This window comes from Morus notabilis, unplaced genomic scaffold, assembly GCF_000414095.1.
Source record: "Morus notabilis unplaced genomic scaffold, ASM41409v2 Scaffold1629, whole genome shotgun sequence".
Lineage (NCBI taxonomy): Eukaryota > Viridiplantae > Streptophyta > Magnoliopsida > Rosales > Moraceae > Morus > Morus notabilis.
This window is the reverse complement of record NW_010363636.1, coordinates 65,518-79,354: the sequence shown is the minus strand read 5'-3', so window position 1 is coordinate 79,354 and position 13,837 is coordinate 65,518. Positions and strand designations below refer to the sequence as shown.

Here is a 13,837-nt window from a genome sequence, read left to right as displayed (position 1 = left end):
ATTGTAATAATAATAATAATAATAATAATAATAATAATAATAATAATAATAATAATAATAATAATAATAATAATAATAATAAAACTTCAGTCTGTGTGCTACGTTCGGCAAAGTACTAACTTAGACAAGTAGGATATATAAATGAATTTAGAAAGTGAGGAAATCATCTCCGTTATTACAATATAATAATAATAATAATAATAATAATAATAATAATAATAATAATAAAACTTCAGTCTGTGTGCTACGTTCGGCAAAGTACTAACTTAGACAAGTAGGATATATAAATGAATTTAGAAAGTGAGGAAATCATCTCCGTTATTACAATATATAAACTTGATAAAAATAACGCCTTTATTAAAATCAACAAAATCCTATGAAATAGCCTTAACCATACAGGAATAGATGCCGACGACAAGCCAATAACCATTGTACAAAAGCTAAAGAAATTGGATCTGAGCAGAGCCGTCATAGCAGAAGCGCAACCATCATAGACAAAGCTAGAAGTAAAAAATCCGAACGATGCCCTTGCGGCCACATATACACCAGCAACGTCTTGCTCCTCACCAGGTCTGAGCCCATCAACCATCGACCACACCTGCATGACCTCAGCCACCATTTCAAGGGTCAAGAGTCTAGTGACCAACTAGTGGCGGTGCCAGACTCCAACCCTAAGAAGAGATTCCAAACTCAAAATCTTAGCCGCCCCACGAAAGAGAAAGAGAAAGAGAAAGATAGTCTATATTTATTTGTTGACGTTATATTTAATATTTTAATGTTAGCCTAGTTATTATTAACTTTAATATAATAAATATGTACTTAATTTCTCATTAAAATTACAAATATTTAAATTTTTAGTACTTTATTTTTAATTTTTATTTATTTATTGAAATTTTGATAATTTCTTTTACTTTTTTAAAAATTATGTGACTTATATTTAATATTCTTGATTTTTTATAAGCATTAGTATAATAAGAACACATTTTATTTTTTAAAATTAAAAATACGAAATTTACTTAAAAGATAATTTAGCATTTTTTATAATAGTTTATTCTGATTCTAAGTGTAAGTAAGTAAATGCATAAACGAGATTCAGATTGATTTCGATTACAAATCTAATAACCAAATAAACCACTTCTGACTTCGATTCTCATTTTGAATCCTATTCATTATGAATTTTACCCACTTAAAATTTATGCCCATTTTGATTATGCATAAGTAAACATACCATCAGGGTTTGGAAAGTGGAGCATTCATTGAAGAAAAAAGGGAAAAAAGAGCATGAGTGACCATTCATTAAAAAAAAAGCATGAGTGATCATGACACAATGCTATTGTTGTGGGATTTTATCTTTTAGAAACTTTTATTGATCTCCTTTCAGTTATTTAATTTATTTTTCCAATCTTTATTTTGTTTTCTTTCATATCTTGTAAAGTATCTTAGTACTATAAATGAAGTAACAAAAAACATAACATTATAAGAATTCTTAACAAAATGTAAGCAACACTATACCATTAATATTATTGATAATAATATAGTTAATAACAAAAAATTTATTCCTTAAGAGCCGGCCCTGGGAAAGAAACGAGAATGAGTGAAAAGACAGTGAGTCAGCAGAATTCTGGAACTGCCTTTAGACGCATTGTTGGACTTCTAGTCTTGAAATTTGGTTACGGGACTCTTATTGTTTTGCACTTTTCAATGACAGTAATTGTGTTTGGCAGGGTGGCTTCATTAGGGCAGATTTGATTTCGTTTAAAGGATGGAATCCAGACGGCTTGAAGGCATTTTCCAGTGCATTTCTCATATGGCGTTTGTTCTCTTTTGGGGGTTTTGTTCTAAATGGTGGTGGGCTTTTGTTGGAGGTGGTGGTGTCGGCTCTAGATGTTGATGGTGGCGGCGCATGTGTTTCACATTCTACTATTTTAAGGCATCCTGCTGGCTTCTCTATTTCTCCCTAGAAGCGTTCTTCCTACCCTGATATCCTCTTATCGGCTATACTTTCATTGAAGGTTTGCGGCGGTCGTGCTTTGAGTTTAAATTTTAGTCTAATAAAAGCGTCAATATTTCTACCTACTTTTAGTATTTTATTTGTAATAATGGAGGTGGTTCTACCATCATTTGAGTTTGTTTGGTCCGCCATATTTACGTCTTGGCGAGTTAAAAGTTCCATTAGCTATTAGTCTATACGGAGATGTTGATGGCTTTAGAGCTACATGTTACATGCTCTCGATGGATTGAAAGCTTCCATCGATTGTAGTGGTCTCAAAAAGAGCCTTATGCATGCTCAAATTGACGTGTTGAGAAATTTTCCTAACATCGAGTCTCATATTGCATTGTCTTTTCTGTGCTTCATCAGAATTTACTGATGGCACCGTTTGAGTGTTTTGTATTGTGTACTATAGGGTCATCCGCATTATTATTGGTGTCTGTAAGACCTTTTAATTAAATGAAATTTTACCTTAAAAAATAAAAATATAGTAAAGAGAACAAAAGATAAAACCAAACTAAGAATAAATAATAGAATTTCATTTACTATTTTTTATTTTTTAACTCTTCAAAAGAATCTTTTTAGGAGAGAATGTGAATAAGAACAAAGTTTAAAGGAAATTATTTAGTTGTAAAAATAATATTTGAGTGTATATGTTTGGGAGTGTCAGGGTCCGGTAGATTCAGAGGGTTAACGTGTCGGGGGTTGACACGCATAAGCACGCGGTTTGTCAGAAGCGAATCCGACGTGGCCAAGCTTCGATGTGGATAATGATGGCGGGACCTCCGACGAAGAAGTGGAGTCAGTTAGGCCCAAATTAGGCCAAAGGATGCGTGTCCTAGGACCTTCCTTGTTGCCGAAATGACAAAAATGCCCTGTAAAATATGTTAGAGAATCTGCAAACACAAATGAAAGATCTTCAGAGATGAAGAATGGTGGGAGGTGTGACCAAGTAGTTGATGGAGATGGAGAAAAAGAGGCCAAAGGTGCCTTGATAGAGAAGTGCTCTGGAGACAAGCGTGAGCTGATCTTCGGAGATGAAGAATTATGGGATGTCCGACCAAGTAGTTGATGGAGATGGAGAAAAGAAGGCCAAAGGTGCCTTGATAGAGAAGTGCTCTAGAGACAAGCGTGAGCTGCTCCAGATGCGAAAATGGTGACACACGTGGTGGATAAGGCTTGTTGGAGAGTGAGAGTGAAGTTGGTGAGGTGGATAAAGCTCTGGTGAAGGGAACTCCAAGAGCAACACGTGTTTCTCTGGTAGTAAGAATGACATTCGGAGCACTTGCTCCGACAGTGAGCAAAAGTTACCCCAAAAATGAAGACTTGGAACATTGCCGAAAAATATGTGAAGAAACTTCAAAGAACTTTGTAATGGTGGTGGAAATGGATCAAAAAGTGTTTTGGTAGAGTTTCCAAGGCTGTCAACACTTGGAAGCTTTGAAGAAGTTTGAAGGTTTTAAAGAACTTCAAGTTTCTATAGCAAGAGAGTAGGGAAGTCTGAAGAAAGAGAGAGAGTGATCTGAAGAAGATGAAGACAATGATTGGTGATGATAATAAGGGGGTTAAGAGGGCTCAAAGTCTTCAGGTTTCAGGTTTTTCTCTCGTCTTCAGGTCATCTGGAAAGAGGAAGATGAGGGTATTTATAGGTGAAGTTTGTAGGATTTTGGCTGCAGCTCTGAAGGTTCGTACGGTGTGCTCTGACAGATGCCTGCACAAGCAATCCCGATGGTGCAAAGCCTTCTAACACCTTTCCAGAGTTTAAGAGGAGATTAGCTGAAAATGGAATGAAGACTTTTGGGAACATGGTCTAGGGGTGAATCGGCGGTGCTCTGAAGGAAGCATGCATACGCGAGCCAAATGGAGCACAATTACTAGAAGCCTTTCTGGGGTTGATAAAGAGCTGGTTCGAAAATGGAAAGAAAGGTTCATGGTGGTTGCTCTGAAGCCAATCGGCAGTGCTCTGACGGAGATCTGCACACGTATTTCCCTTTGGAGCAAAGCGATCATATGACTTTTTGGATTAATAAATAAAAAACCCAAAAATGGAAAGACTTGGAGGCAAATTTCCAAGTTTGAAGCCGACGTGTCCAAGATCTGAAATTCTTAAGAGTGTTTGACTCAACTTCATGCTTCGTTGACTTCCTCTTTCGGAGGTCTGATCGCATGTTCAGAGATGGTTTACACAATGTTGGCTAAGCAGCTGTCAAGTTGGCTCTGACACGAAAGTTGCTCCGAATGAAGCTACTCCGACGGTGAGTGTGCTCCAGACAAACACTGTTCTGGGTGAGCACGCTCCAAGTAAAGGTCGCTCAAATGGTGAGCTAGGCACGAAGAAGTCCAAAGGAAGGATGCTTGACATAGAAAAGGCTCCTTTAGGCATACTTGGATATGAAGAGGATGCTCCGGTAGACATGTCTGCCACGGAGAGAGCTTTCATTAGGCACGTCTGGCGCTAGTAAAGCCTCTGTTGGAGTCAAAACATTAAAAATCAACCTTGACGAAGAGGTAGAGGTTCCAAGGCATGGATTTAGGGCTTTTGGGCTTCCAAAAGGATGGGATGAAGGCTTTTTAGAGTTTCTCCATCACCCATTTGTATTTAATCCGATTAATTCTGAAAGCCCCCCAAGCGGGATCCAAATTGGATTGAATTAAACGAAAAACAAGCTTACTTGATCACACATAGCCCACCAAATCACATTCTATAGGAGTTCTCCAAGCATGATTTGGATCCACGAAACGAGTCTAATAACGTCGTGTGACATTATAGTTGAGCCTGGACCCTTGAGCGTGGTACAAAATCGAGTATCAACAGGGAGCTATAGTAAGATTAAGTTTTCTTTTCTTTTGTTATTGCTTTTCAACGGAACAATTATTCAAAAAAGGAATAAAAAGTATTTGAAATAAAATATTAAATATGCCACAACAAACGTTTGTTACACCAAAAAAAAGTATAAATTCAAAAATTAATATTGAGAAACAAACATCTTTTAAACTAATACCTAACAAATGAGATTTGCTTTTTTAGAAAGAAAATTAATTAATATATGAGAAATGCTATGGTCACTTAACAAATCACTATTTCTCACTTTCTCTAAATTCTCCATTTTTCACATGTTCTCTCACTTTCCAATAAAATGAAGCCTTAACTACAAATTATTCTTGTTTTCACTGTTACAAACTAGGGGTTCTTGAATATTACAATATTTATATATTTTCCTTTCTTTTTTTTTTTTTATCTTGTACGCTTTATTTTATTTTTTTCAAAAATCTGAATTTTATTATTAAAGATTTTGTTTTTTTTTTTCAAAATATTAAACAAGCAAATTCTCTTTAAAAAACCAATTCTGAATTTCGTTCCATTAATATTATGGGTAGTTATATTTGCACGTAAAAATTTATAGACGTCCTCAATAATTAATACTCATCTAATAAAGATTTGAAAAATCTACTTTTTATAGATACAATTTTCATAATAACTAATCTAACCCTTTCATACGCCCACTTAATTTTATTTATAAAATAATATGATCCCTTTCAATTATTAATATTATATATATTTTAAAAAAAAATTAACGCAATTCTCTTTATCTTTATTTATAAATTGTCTACATCTTATCTCGTCATCCTCCTTCTTCTTCTTTGAACAAAGAAGCACAAGAACAACTCTTCGGGTTTGATCCTCACAAAGCTTCTTATTTGATTGCTTTGCCTAATTATATTGTTAATAGGCAAAATTAATGAAGACTCGTTCGTTTCTTATTTTCAGATTGATTTTGGTTTAGTATAAAACAAAAAGTGGGGTTATGCTATTTTATTCATTTGAAAAATATTTTCTAATTATAGTTAATATGGGCGTATGTTCTTTTATTTTTTTTGAAAAAACTATTATTTCCATTTATAATTAATGTGGGATATGTTAATAGGTTTTAATGTAATTAATTTTAATGCAAGATAAATATAAATTATAAATTTATGGAGGTATTGATGAATTTAGTGGGTGTAAATATAATTGCTCTAATACTAAATAGTTACCGATTTACTTGGCATATATATAGACAACAAATATAGCGTTTACGAATTTTATATCACGACTTTTTCAAAAGAACAATCATGTGCAACTATAAATTTATTAAAAAAAAAAATTACATACATATAAATCGTATCATTTTAGAAACTTTCTTTCAAAATTATTCTGCCTAGCTCTTTTAAACGGGCATACAAACGTTTCCCAGCCAGTGATAATATATATATATATATATATATACACACATAATTTTGAAAGGAAATATATATATATATATATATATATATATTGAGGAAACCCAGACAAGATATTTATTTCTACTCTTATGACAAGAAACCTTTGCTTAGTGTTTATCTGGATCATTATCGTTTCCCTTCAAATGCTATTTGCAATGCTTCCACTATTATCATTACTTTTTTCTCTCCAAAGAAAGGAGACGAACAATTGCCAAATTTCTTCCCTGTTTTATGCTTTTAAATATACCAATGGCAGACTTAGTAATAAATTGCAAAAGAATGGCATGTAATTAAGCTTTATTTTTAGAGAAAATGAGAGGACATGTGGCAAAAAAAGAACATAGATGGTGAGAAAAAAATTTCGCTTGATATATTCAATATTACTATAAGCATAAAATATAAACCAGGAAGGTAATTAGTTATTATAGATCCTATTAATAAGGGGATTTGGCAATGGGGCCTTAGGCAGTTGCCTTAATGGCCTTTAGCCTTGAGCTGGCATTGGTCATCAACCACATATAAACCAGGAAAACGAACCACAACCCCACAAAAATAACTGCCAAACTAAACGACAGAAAAAATACCCCAAAACTACACCCACAATTTTCCCTTATAAAAGAGATCACCCTTCTTCACAATACGTGTTGAATCAATCACATTCACCACCCGAATCAAAAAAGAAAAAGCAATTAAGCAGGAAAAAACAAATAGTAATACCAAAGAAAAACACCATGACGAAGTCGGTAATAATCATTGCCTCCGCCCTCTGCTTCATGTCCCTCCTTGGTTTCGCCTACTGCGACACCCCACACCTGATCGTGGAGGGCAGGGTTTACTGCGACACGTGCCGCGCTCAGTTCGTTACCAAGGTCAGCAACTACATAAAAGGTACGTTATCGTTTTTGAAACATCAGATCACATCATAATCATATAAATTTACAAGTTATTCATTTAGGTCAAAATTCAAAATTCAAAAAAAAAAAAAAAAAGTTAAGTGAAATAGCATTTGCTAAGTAAATTATTATATAATTTCGTGATATGCATGCAGGTGCAAAGGTGCGGTTGGAGTGCAGAGAGAGTGAAGGAGGGAGCGTGACATACAGCAACGACGGAGTGACCGATGAGAGCGGAACATACCGGATTGCGGTTGATGGCGACCACGAGGAGGAGGTGTGCGAGGTTAAGCTAGTGAAGAGCAGCGTCCCCGACTGCTCGGAGATAAGCAACGACCCATACAACAAGCTAAACGCTAGGGTTAGCCTCACAAGCAACAATGGCATAACAAGCCCAGTACGCCAAGCCAACCCTCTCGGCTTCCTCAAGAAGAATTCTCTTCCCGAGTGCCCCGAGGTCCTCAGAGAGCTCGGAATCACCCCCGAAGGCCTTGTATGAGGAAACAAAAACACATGATTATAATTGATTAATGTTTTGGTTCACGTCAAGTCATGTTTACTTAATTAGGGTCAATTAATTCCTTTAAAATAAAAAAAGGGTTTTTCTTCCCTGTTATTATATGATGATCATGTCATTCGTTTTATCTCTGTACTTAATGTTTACAATTAAGGAGTTTTTCTTGTTTAACTCCTCATAATGTTTGAGTGACTTGTTACGCCTTGTACTTGGACTAATTTATACTACTCCTTTTACCCTATCTGTTCGTGAGGCTCGGAAGATTCGGTTTCTATGCGTTTTTGGTGCCTGAATGCCTTGATCTTGTAATATTTTCATTTCTAATATCAACATATTTACATAATAATATTAATCGGCATGTTATTTCATATTTTGAGCAGCGTGTATAAATCGGAATATGTGCCACAATGACATATGAGCTCTTCTCGTTGTTGTTCTTTTTGTTTGTTTGTTTTTTTTTTGTCCCCCCAATGGAAAAGATATAAGCTTATAGGTTGAAATTGTAATAAATATGCGGAGTATGTTTTATTTTTATTCTTTTAGGGGAGAGTATTTTTTTTCTTTTCACTACAGGGAGGTTGCTATTATTATTGTTATTATAGGGTTGATTTTTTTTTTTTTGGGTAATCATTATAGTGTTGATTTTAGATATGGTAAGATGTATACCTTGTACGGTATCATGTTTCCAATGTAGGGCTTGTCCCTTGTGATTGGAAAAACTTTAAAAAAAAAATGAAGGAGAAAGTCGTAAAAAAATATATTGTATATATCCTAATTAATTCTCATCACATCAATTTGAGGTCGGATTAGCTGTTCAAGTTTTGGTGTCCCAAATAGAGTGTAATCAATTATATTATATCACGTCATTTAATGACTTAATCATTAAAGAGTGAAAAAAAATTACATTTTAAAATTATATGAAATAATATAATTAATTAGACACCATTTAAGACACTAAAATTGAACAAGTGATTTGAGTTCCACAATTAGCTGGTCTTCTTTTTTATATGTTTTGAGTTTTGACTTCTCATCTTTTCCATAAGACATTTGTCGATCGTGTTATCTATAACCCTTTATATATTTTGGCACGATATAAAGTATTTGGCACCGCTCATATAACATTGTCTAATATGGAATTGGCAAAATCCAAATTATGAATTTGTTCTTGTTGGAGACCCTAATTTCCTGAAAGAGACAAAAAAAAAAGTAGAAATAATTTTTATAGAAAATACTAGGTAATCTCCTACTCAAAACATAATCATCTTAAACCTATAAAAATTTGACAAATATGAGTGATCTATATAGTAACATCTTACACCTAAATTTGGCACAATCCTCGCCGAGAGAGAACTAACGGACGTCGCAGCAAATTCCGATTCACAAGCATCCCATATATATTAGCATGCAAATCAGACGGCTTATATTACTTCACCAGAAAAATCCTACACCTTCATCAACCATTGATTCCGTTTAATACCACTCCATAAACAATCAAAGAAAAGAACCAAGAAAGAAAAAAAGAAAGAAAGAAAGAGAGCTTCCATATATACGCCCGCGCGTGTGTAATATATATAGATATTCCCCATTATACAGCCATTTCCACAACTACAAGCAAAAATCTCTCAAAACCTCATAAACCCTTTCTTCAACTTCTCTGTCTCTCTCATTCTTTCTTTCTCTTTATCTCTCATCAAAAGGATGCCGTTCCGGCACAAGGAGACGGTGGAGGTGTGCCACAGACGAACGGGGTTCGTGGCGGACGCGTACTACCTTCGAGCGACGTTCATGGCGGCGATGGGAGGGACCCACAGCCTGGTCCAATACGAGACCCGCTACACCGACGAAGCAATGACGACCCTTAAGACGGAGATCGTCGACGACGACTTCTTGAGGCCCGTCCCGCCCTCCCCCAGCAACCGCACAGACTACGCCGTCTCTCAGAAGGTCGACGCCTACGACGACGGCGCGTGGTGGGTCGGCCGGATCTCCGCCGTCCACGACAATCAATCCCCCGCCGAAGCTCCGGAGTTATCCGTACGCTTGGACACTAATGGCGGCGTGTACAGGTTTCCATTTTTCAGGCTCAGGAACCATCTTGATTGGCGCAACGGCGAGTGGGTCCAACCCGGTCCATCGCGCGCGTATGTAACCTTAAAACGACTGCCACTTTCTTGTCGTTCTTGATTCTTGAAATTAAATATACGTTTTTTTTTTCCAATATTAGTCTTTGGAGTGGTATTTGCACCTTGGGAATTTATTTGAGTTCTATATGTATATAATTGTCTTTGCTTGAAATTTTATTGTAAAAATTAGTATATTATCTCTTTTTTGTCGTTTTACAGTTGGAAAATTATGTAATAATTTTTCTCCCAAACTTTAGTTATATTATCATCGGGGTCAAAATAAAAGTGGGTTAACTCTATGGATACTACTTACAATGCGCAAACTTTTAATCTACTATACGACAGAAAATAGAAGTGCTTGTAAAACAGTACTGTGTTTAATTTCTTTTGGTAGAATCCTTAAAAGAAAAAGTTTTTAAATATGCTTGTATTAATACGGGGACGTTTCATCTAAATTTCTGTTATTTGAATTTTCTTTCATGAGTACATGTTTACGTGGGACATGTTTTAGTTTTTAAAATGTATTATTTTAGTTCATAATTCTTTCTTCTTGGGATTTTCTTGTATAATTCTCAGCTCACTGCCGCTAAATATTTTTGTAACTGGTTAGAATTTTCATCATTTTTAGTTGTTAATGCGCTCTATCTTTTTCTGGAGTCAAATAATTGGATGCATTTTCGTTTGGGAATTGTATGTTTGCGGTTCGACGGTTCGTACTTGGGTACAGCTTCTAGGACAGAAAAAGAAAAATGAAAAACATGCACTTTAGTTTCTCTAGGTAGGCTTGTATTAATGTTGGGCCAGGTCCTCCTTAATAGTTTGAGAATAATTCAGCATCGAATTTTTTTTTTTCTTATGATTGTGTTATGAGTTTTAGATTTTCTTTTTTAGAGGGTAGCTATCGCAAATTCTTTCAATTATATGTGTGTTAAAAAAAAAAAAAAAAAAGAGCGCATCTTAATCCCCCCTTCAACTATATGCCATAATTTATACTTGGTCATGATCATGTTATAATAAGATATTTCTGTTAATTTCGTTGATCAGAAGTTAGCAAGTATAATATGCAGAAGAATAGCTACAAAAACGTATGTGGCATATTTATAATTATTTGGAGAAGAATCTTTTTTTTTTTTTTTTGTTCTTTGCTTTTTGGTTAGATATTAGTAGCATTAACTAATTACCGCCAATTTGTAGCCAACAGTACTAGTTTTACTGAATAGTATACACTTGAACATGGATGTATAGTGGTAATAAATAGAAATCCCAATTTACCAAATCATTAGTGCAACATATTTTCAATTCTGAAGTCGTAGTTTGGTTAAATTTATTTGTCATATTATGTGCTATTTACATGATTGTATAGACATTAATAGATCTATGTTATTAAACCTATATTTAATTTATTGCTTACCCCTGTGCATGTTCGTTTGTTTAGGGACTTGATCTATATATCAAGCTGTACTATTTGATTTTAACTACCAATAATTATGGATTTGCTTATATATTGTTCGTCAAACTAATTAATTGATTTCCTCTTCTTGACCAAAATTTTTCAGGCCACGTCCAAGATCAGGATGATCATGACCAATACTCAAACAAGAAGTAGTACGTATGAGCTTCGACCTTACATAGATGGATTTCATTACCGACACTTGATTAGTACCTAACCAAGTACAAATCATAGTACTTTTCACACTTGTTACCTAACCAAGTACAAATCTGTTACCAGTTACACGTGTACCACTTAATTCACAATCTGGAGGCACATATTGTCATGTATGCATACTTGAACTTTTTTACTGCACCAATATTGATAGAACAAACCCAAGTGCAATTGCAAGTGTTAGTTTAGCTATCAAGGAGGGCAGTACTTTACTATATACAATCATATTACACATATATACAAACATTATAGGCTATTGTATGCCACTTTTGTAAAGGATTTCTTACCTAAATTTAGTTTTACATGTTTCAGTTTTGTTCTGCACTTTTTTTGCGTTTTTTTTTTTTTTTCAAATATTGTACATTGACTTTGAATTGATCATGAATGGCAAGCTGATGGACAACGTCAGTAATCGTTGTAACAGAACAAATGTTGGTATTCTAATCCTCATTCATTGTGATGATCTCATCAAAGTTTAGATGTAAAGATAGTTAAGCCTCACTCTTAAAAATAAAGGCATTAATTTGATCGGTAATTATGATATTTAACCTTCTAACTGTCTTACGACATCAAGAATACGGAAGTTGTTGTAGTTGCAACTATAATTATATAGCGTAACAGTAAATTCACACATGACTTGACCTTGTTTACATCTTCGGACCCGAAAGTTTAAAAGAAAAAGTAAAGGAGTTGTTTGGCTTTAGTTTTGCTGTCACAAATTGTTCAGAACTTCAAACAACCATCTCTACTTTCTGCTGTATTAGAAAAACGAAATAAAAGAAAATTAGTCTCTTCCAAAGAACAATAATAATGGTTGTGGGGCTATGTGTATTTTTTTTTTTTTTTTTTTGTATAATTGCTATTTTGCTAATTGGCTTTCAAAAAGCTTTTAGCTTTAGAAAATTATAAGCTACTTTTGGCTAGGTAGATGAACAATTATTTGCTTTCTCGTCTATCCACTATTTTCATCTTTCAATGGTGCAGATCAACAACTGCATCCTTTCCAATATATCCCAACTAAATATTTACTTCTCAAAAGATTTTCCCTAGTCATTGAATATATGGTTTAAAAATATTACACCGCCGTGAATGAATCAATATTCTATAGTATTTTCCTTGATAATTTCCCCTCTATGCAAATCAATAATTGGTCTCAACCCCATAAAGGGAAAGAAACTAGATGACGAAATGGTTACATCAACTATCTTGTCTAACACTAGGAAAACTATAGTTATAGGTTATTGAATAACTATTGAGGAAAAAAGAAAGTTCAACTTCTTTCAATTTATCTAGACAGATGTCACAATTAAAGAAAATTCTTAATGGTAAGAGTTTTTCTCCTTCACCCTACCGTAGAATTTTTTAATGTCCAAAATTTTCCACAAAGCTTTCATTTCTCTACATTTGAAAAAAAATGATAGATAAGATAATGCATTCTTTTAAAAAAAAAAAAAAAAAAAAAGAACTCCATTACTCGTACATAATACGCCATCTCTTTTGACATTTTTCCTAACCCATATAGCGTAATTTTCTTTCATTAAAGAAAAAAAGATAGAACATTCCCATCTCGCTGTAATCAATCATTGTGAACATTTGGATGGATGTGTTTGTTCAAACATGATGGATACATGGGATGTCGTTTTACAAGCACAACATGTTAAACAATACCGCCCAAGATAGATCTTATTCATGGGACATACAAATAGGATCTAATTTCTATTGCCCAAAACATAAGGTAACAGTGATGTTAAAAAATGTGGGTCCTGTAACATGAGACTCACAGGTGGGGTCCTGGTGCCCTTTAGCATTTTTCCTAGGCTTTTAGATAGCGAGCTTGAAATTCATGTCTCATCAACGTTTTTTTTGTTTTTTTTTGTTTTCTTTTTCTTTTTTCTGAATAATCAACGTTTTGTTTGATAGTACCTTTCGTTTCTCATGTCATCTCTGTCTATTTTTGGGACGTAGTCAACAGTAGTCTGTTTTAAGCCTATCGAGCCCATCTTTCGCCCAAAAGAGGAGTCAATGCTCTAGCATATGCTTTTGGCCGGCAAAGTATCCATATGATGATCATGGTAAGTCTTCGATATGCTGTTCTGCAATTTAAGATTAATATATAAACGTCCCAAGACTTCCTCTAGATATATAAAATTGATTTTTTTTTTCTTTATTGGAAAAATTTACAAATGAAGTTTGATAGATGTCTAACCTATGGAAAATATGTTGCGTATACCAAATTGAGTCATTTCTTTCCCAACATTAATTTCTTTTTTTTATTCTCCAAGAGTAGAATTATTCTTCTTCCACATGAAAAGAAAACGAAGATAAATAATTAGTCCCAATTTCCATATACACCATTTGGCAATACATTATACATACACAATTAACACC

The 13,837-nt window shown here is 34.3% G+C and overlaps 3 protein-coding genes across 7 annotated transcripts in view; 2 read left to right on the top strand and 1 right to left on the bottom strand.

Moving 5' to 3' along the window:
* The first annotated feature begins 6,911 nt into the window (after positions 1-6,911).
* On the top strand, positions 6,912-7,896 carry LOC21389242 (olee1-like protein). Its single transcript, XM_010104730.2, has 2 exons — positions 6,912-7,141; positions 7,302-7,896. The coding sequence occupies exons 1-2, from the start codon at positions 6,985-6,987 to the stop codon at positions 7,643-7,645; spliced, it is 501 nt and encodes a 166-aa protein (XP_010103032.1). The 5' UTR covers positions 6,912-6,984; the 3' UTR covers positions 7,646-7,896.
* Positions 7,897-9,361: 1,465 nt separating this feature from the next.
* Positions 9,362-9,847, top strand: LOC21389241 (DUF724 domain-containing protein 2). The gene has a single exon (XM_010104729.1). The coding sequence runs from the start codon at positions 9,362-9,364 to the stop codon at positions 9,845-9,847; it is 486 nt and encodes a 161-aa protein (XP_010103031.1).
* A 3,074-nt stretch (positions 9,848-12,921) lies between these two features.
* LOC21389240 (dof zinc finger protein DOF1.5) overlaps positions 12,922-13,837 on the bottom strand; it is a 1,732-nt gene continuing 816 nt past the window's right edge. Inside the window, exons 2-3 of one of the 5 annotated variants that reach the window (XR_002902760.1) lie at positions 13,656-13,746; positions 13,472-13,542 (exon numbers count right to left, since the gene is read on the bottom strand). Coding sequence is in view for 2 of the 5 variants with exons in the window: in XM_024169877.1 (XP_024025645.1) it covers positions 13,437-13,537 (101 nt within the window). In the remaining 3 variants the exon portion in view is untranslated. Of the gene's footprint in view, positions 13,543-13,655; positions 13,747-13,837 lie in introns of all 5 variants that reach the window. The other 4 variants (XR_002902762.1, XR_002902761.1, XM_024169877.1 and 1 more) reach the window with 4 other exon arrangements.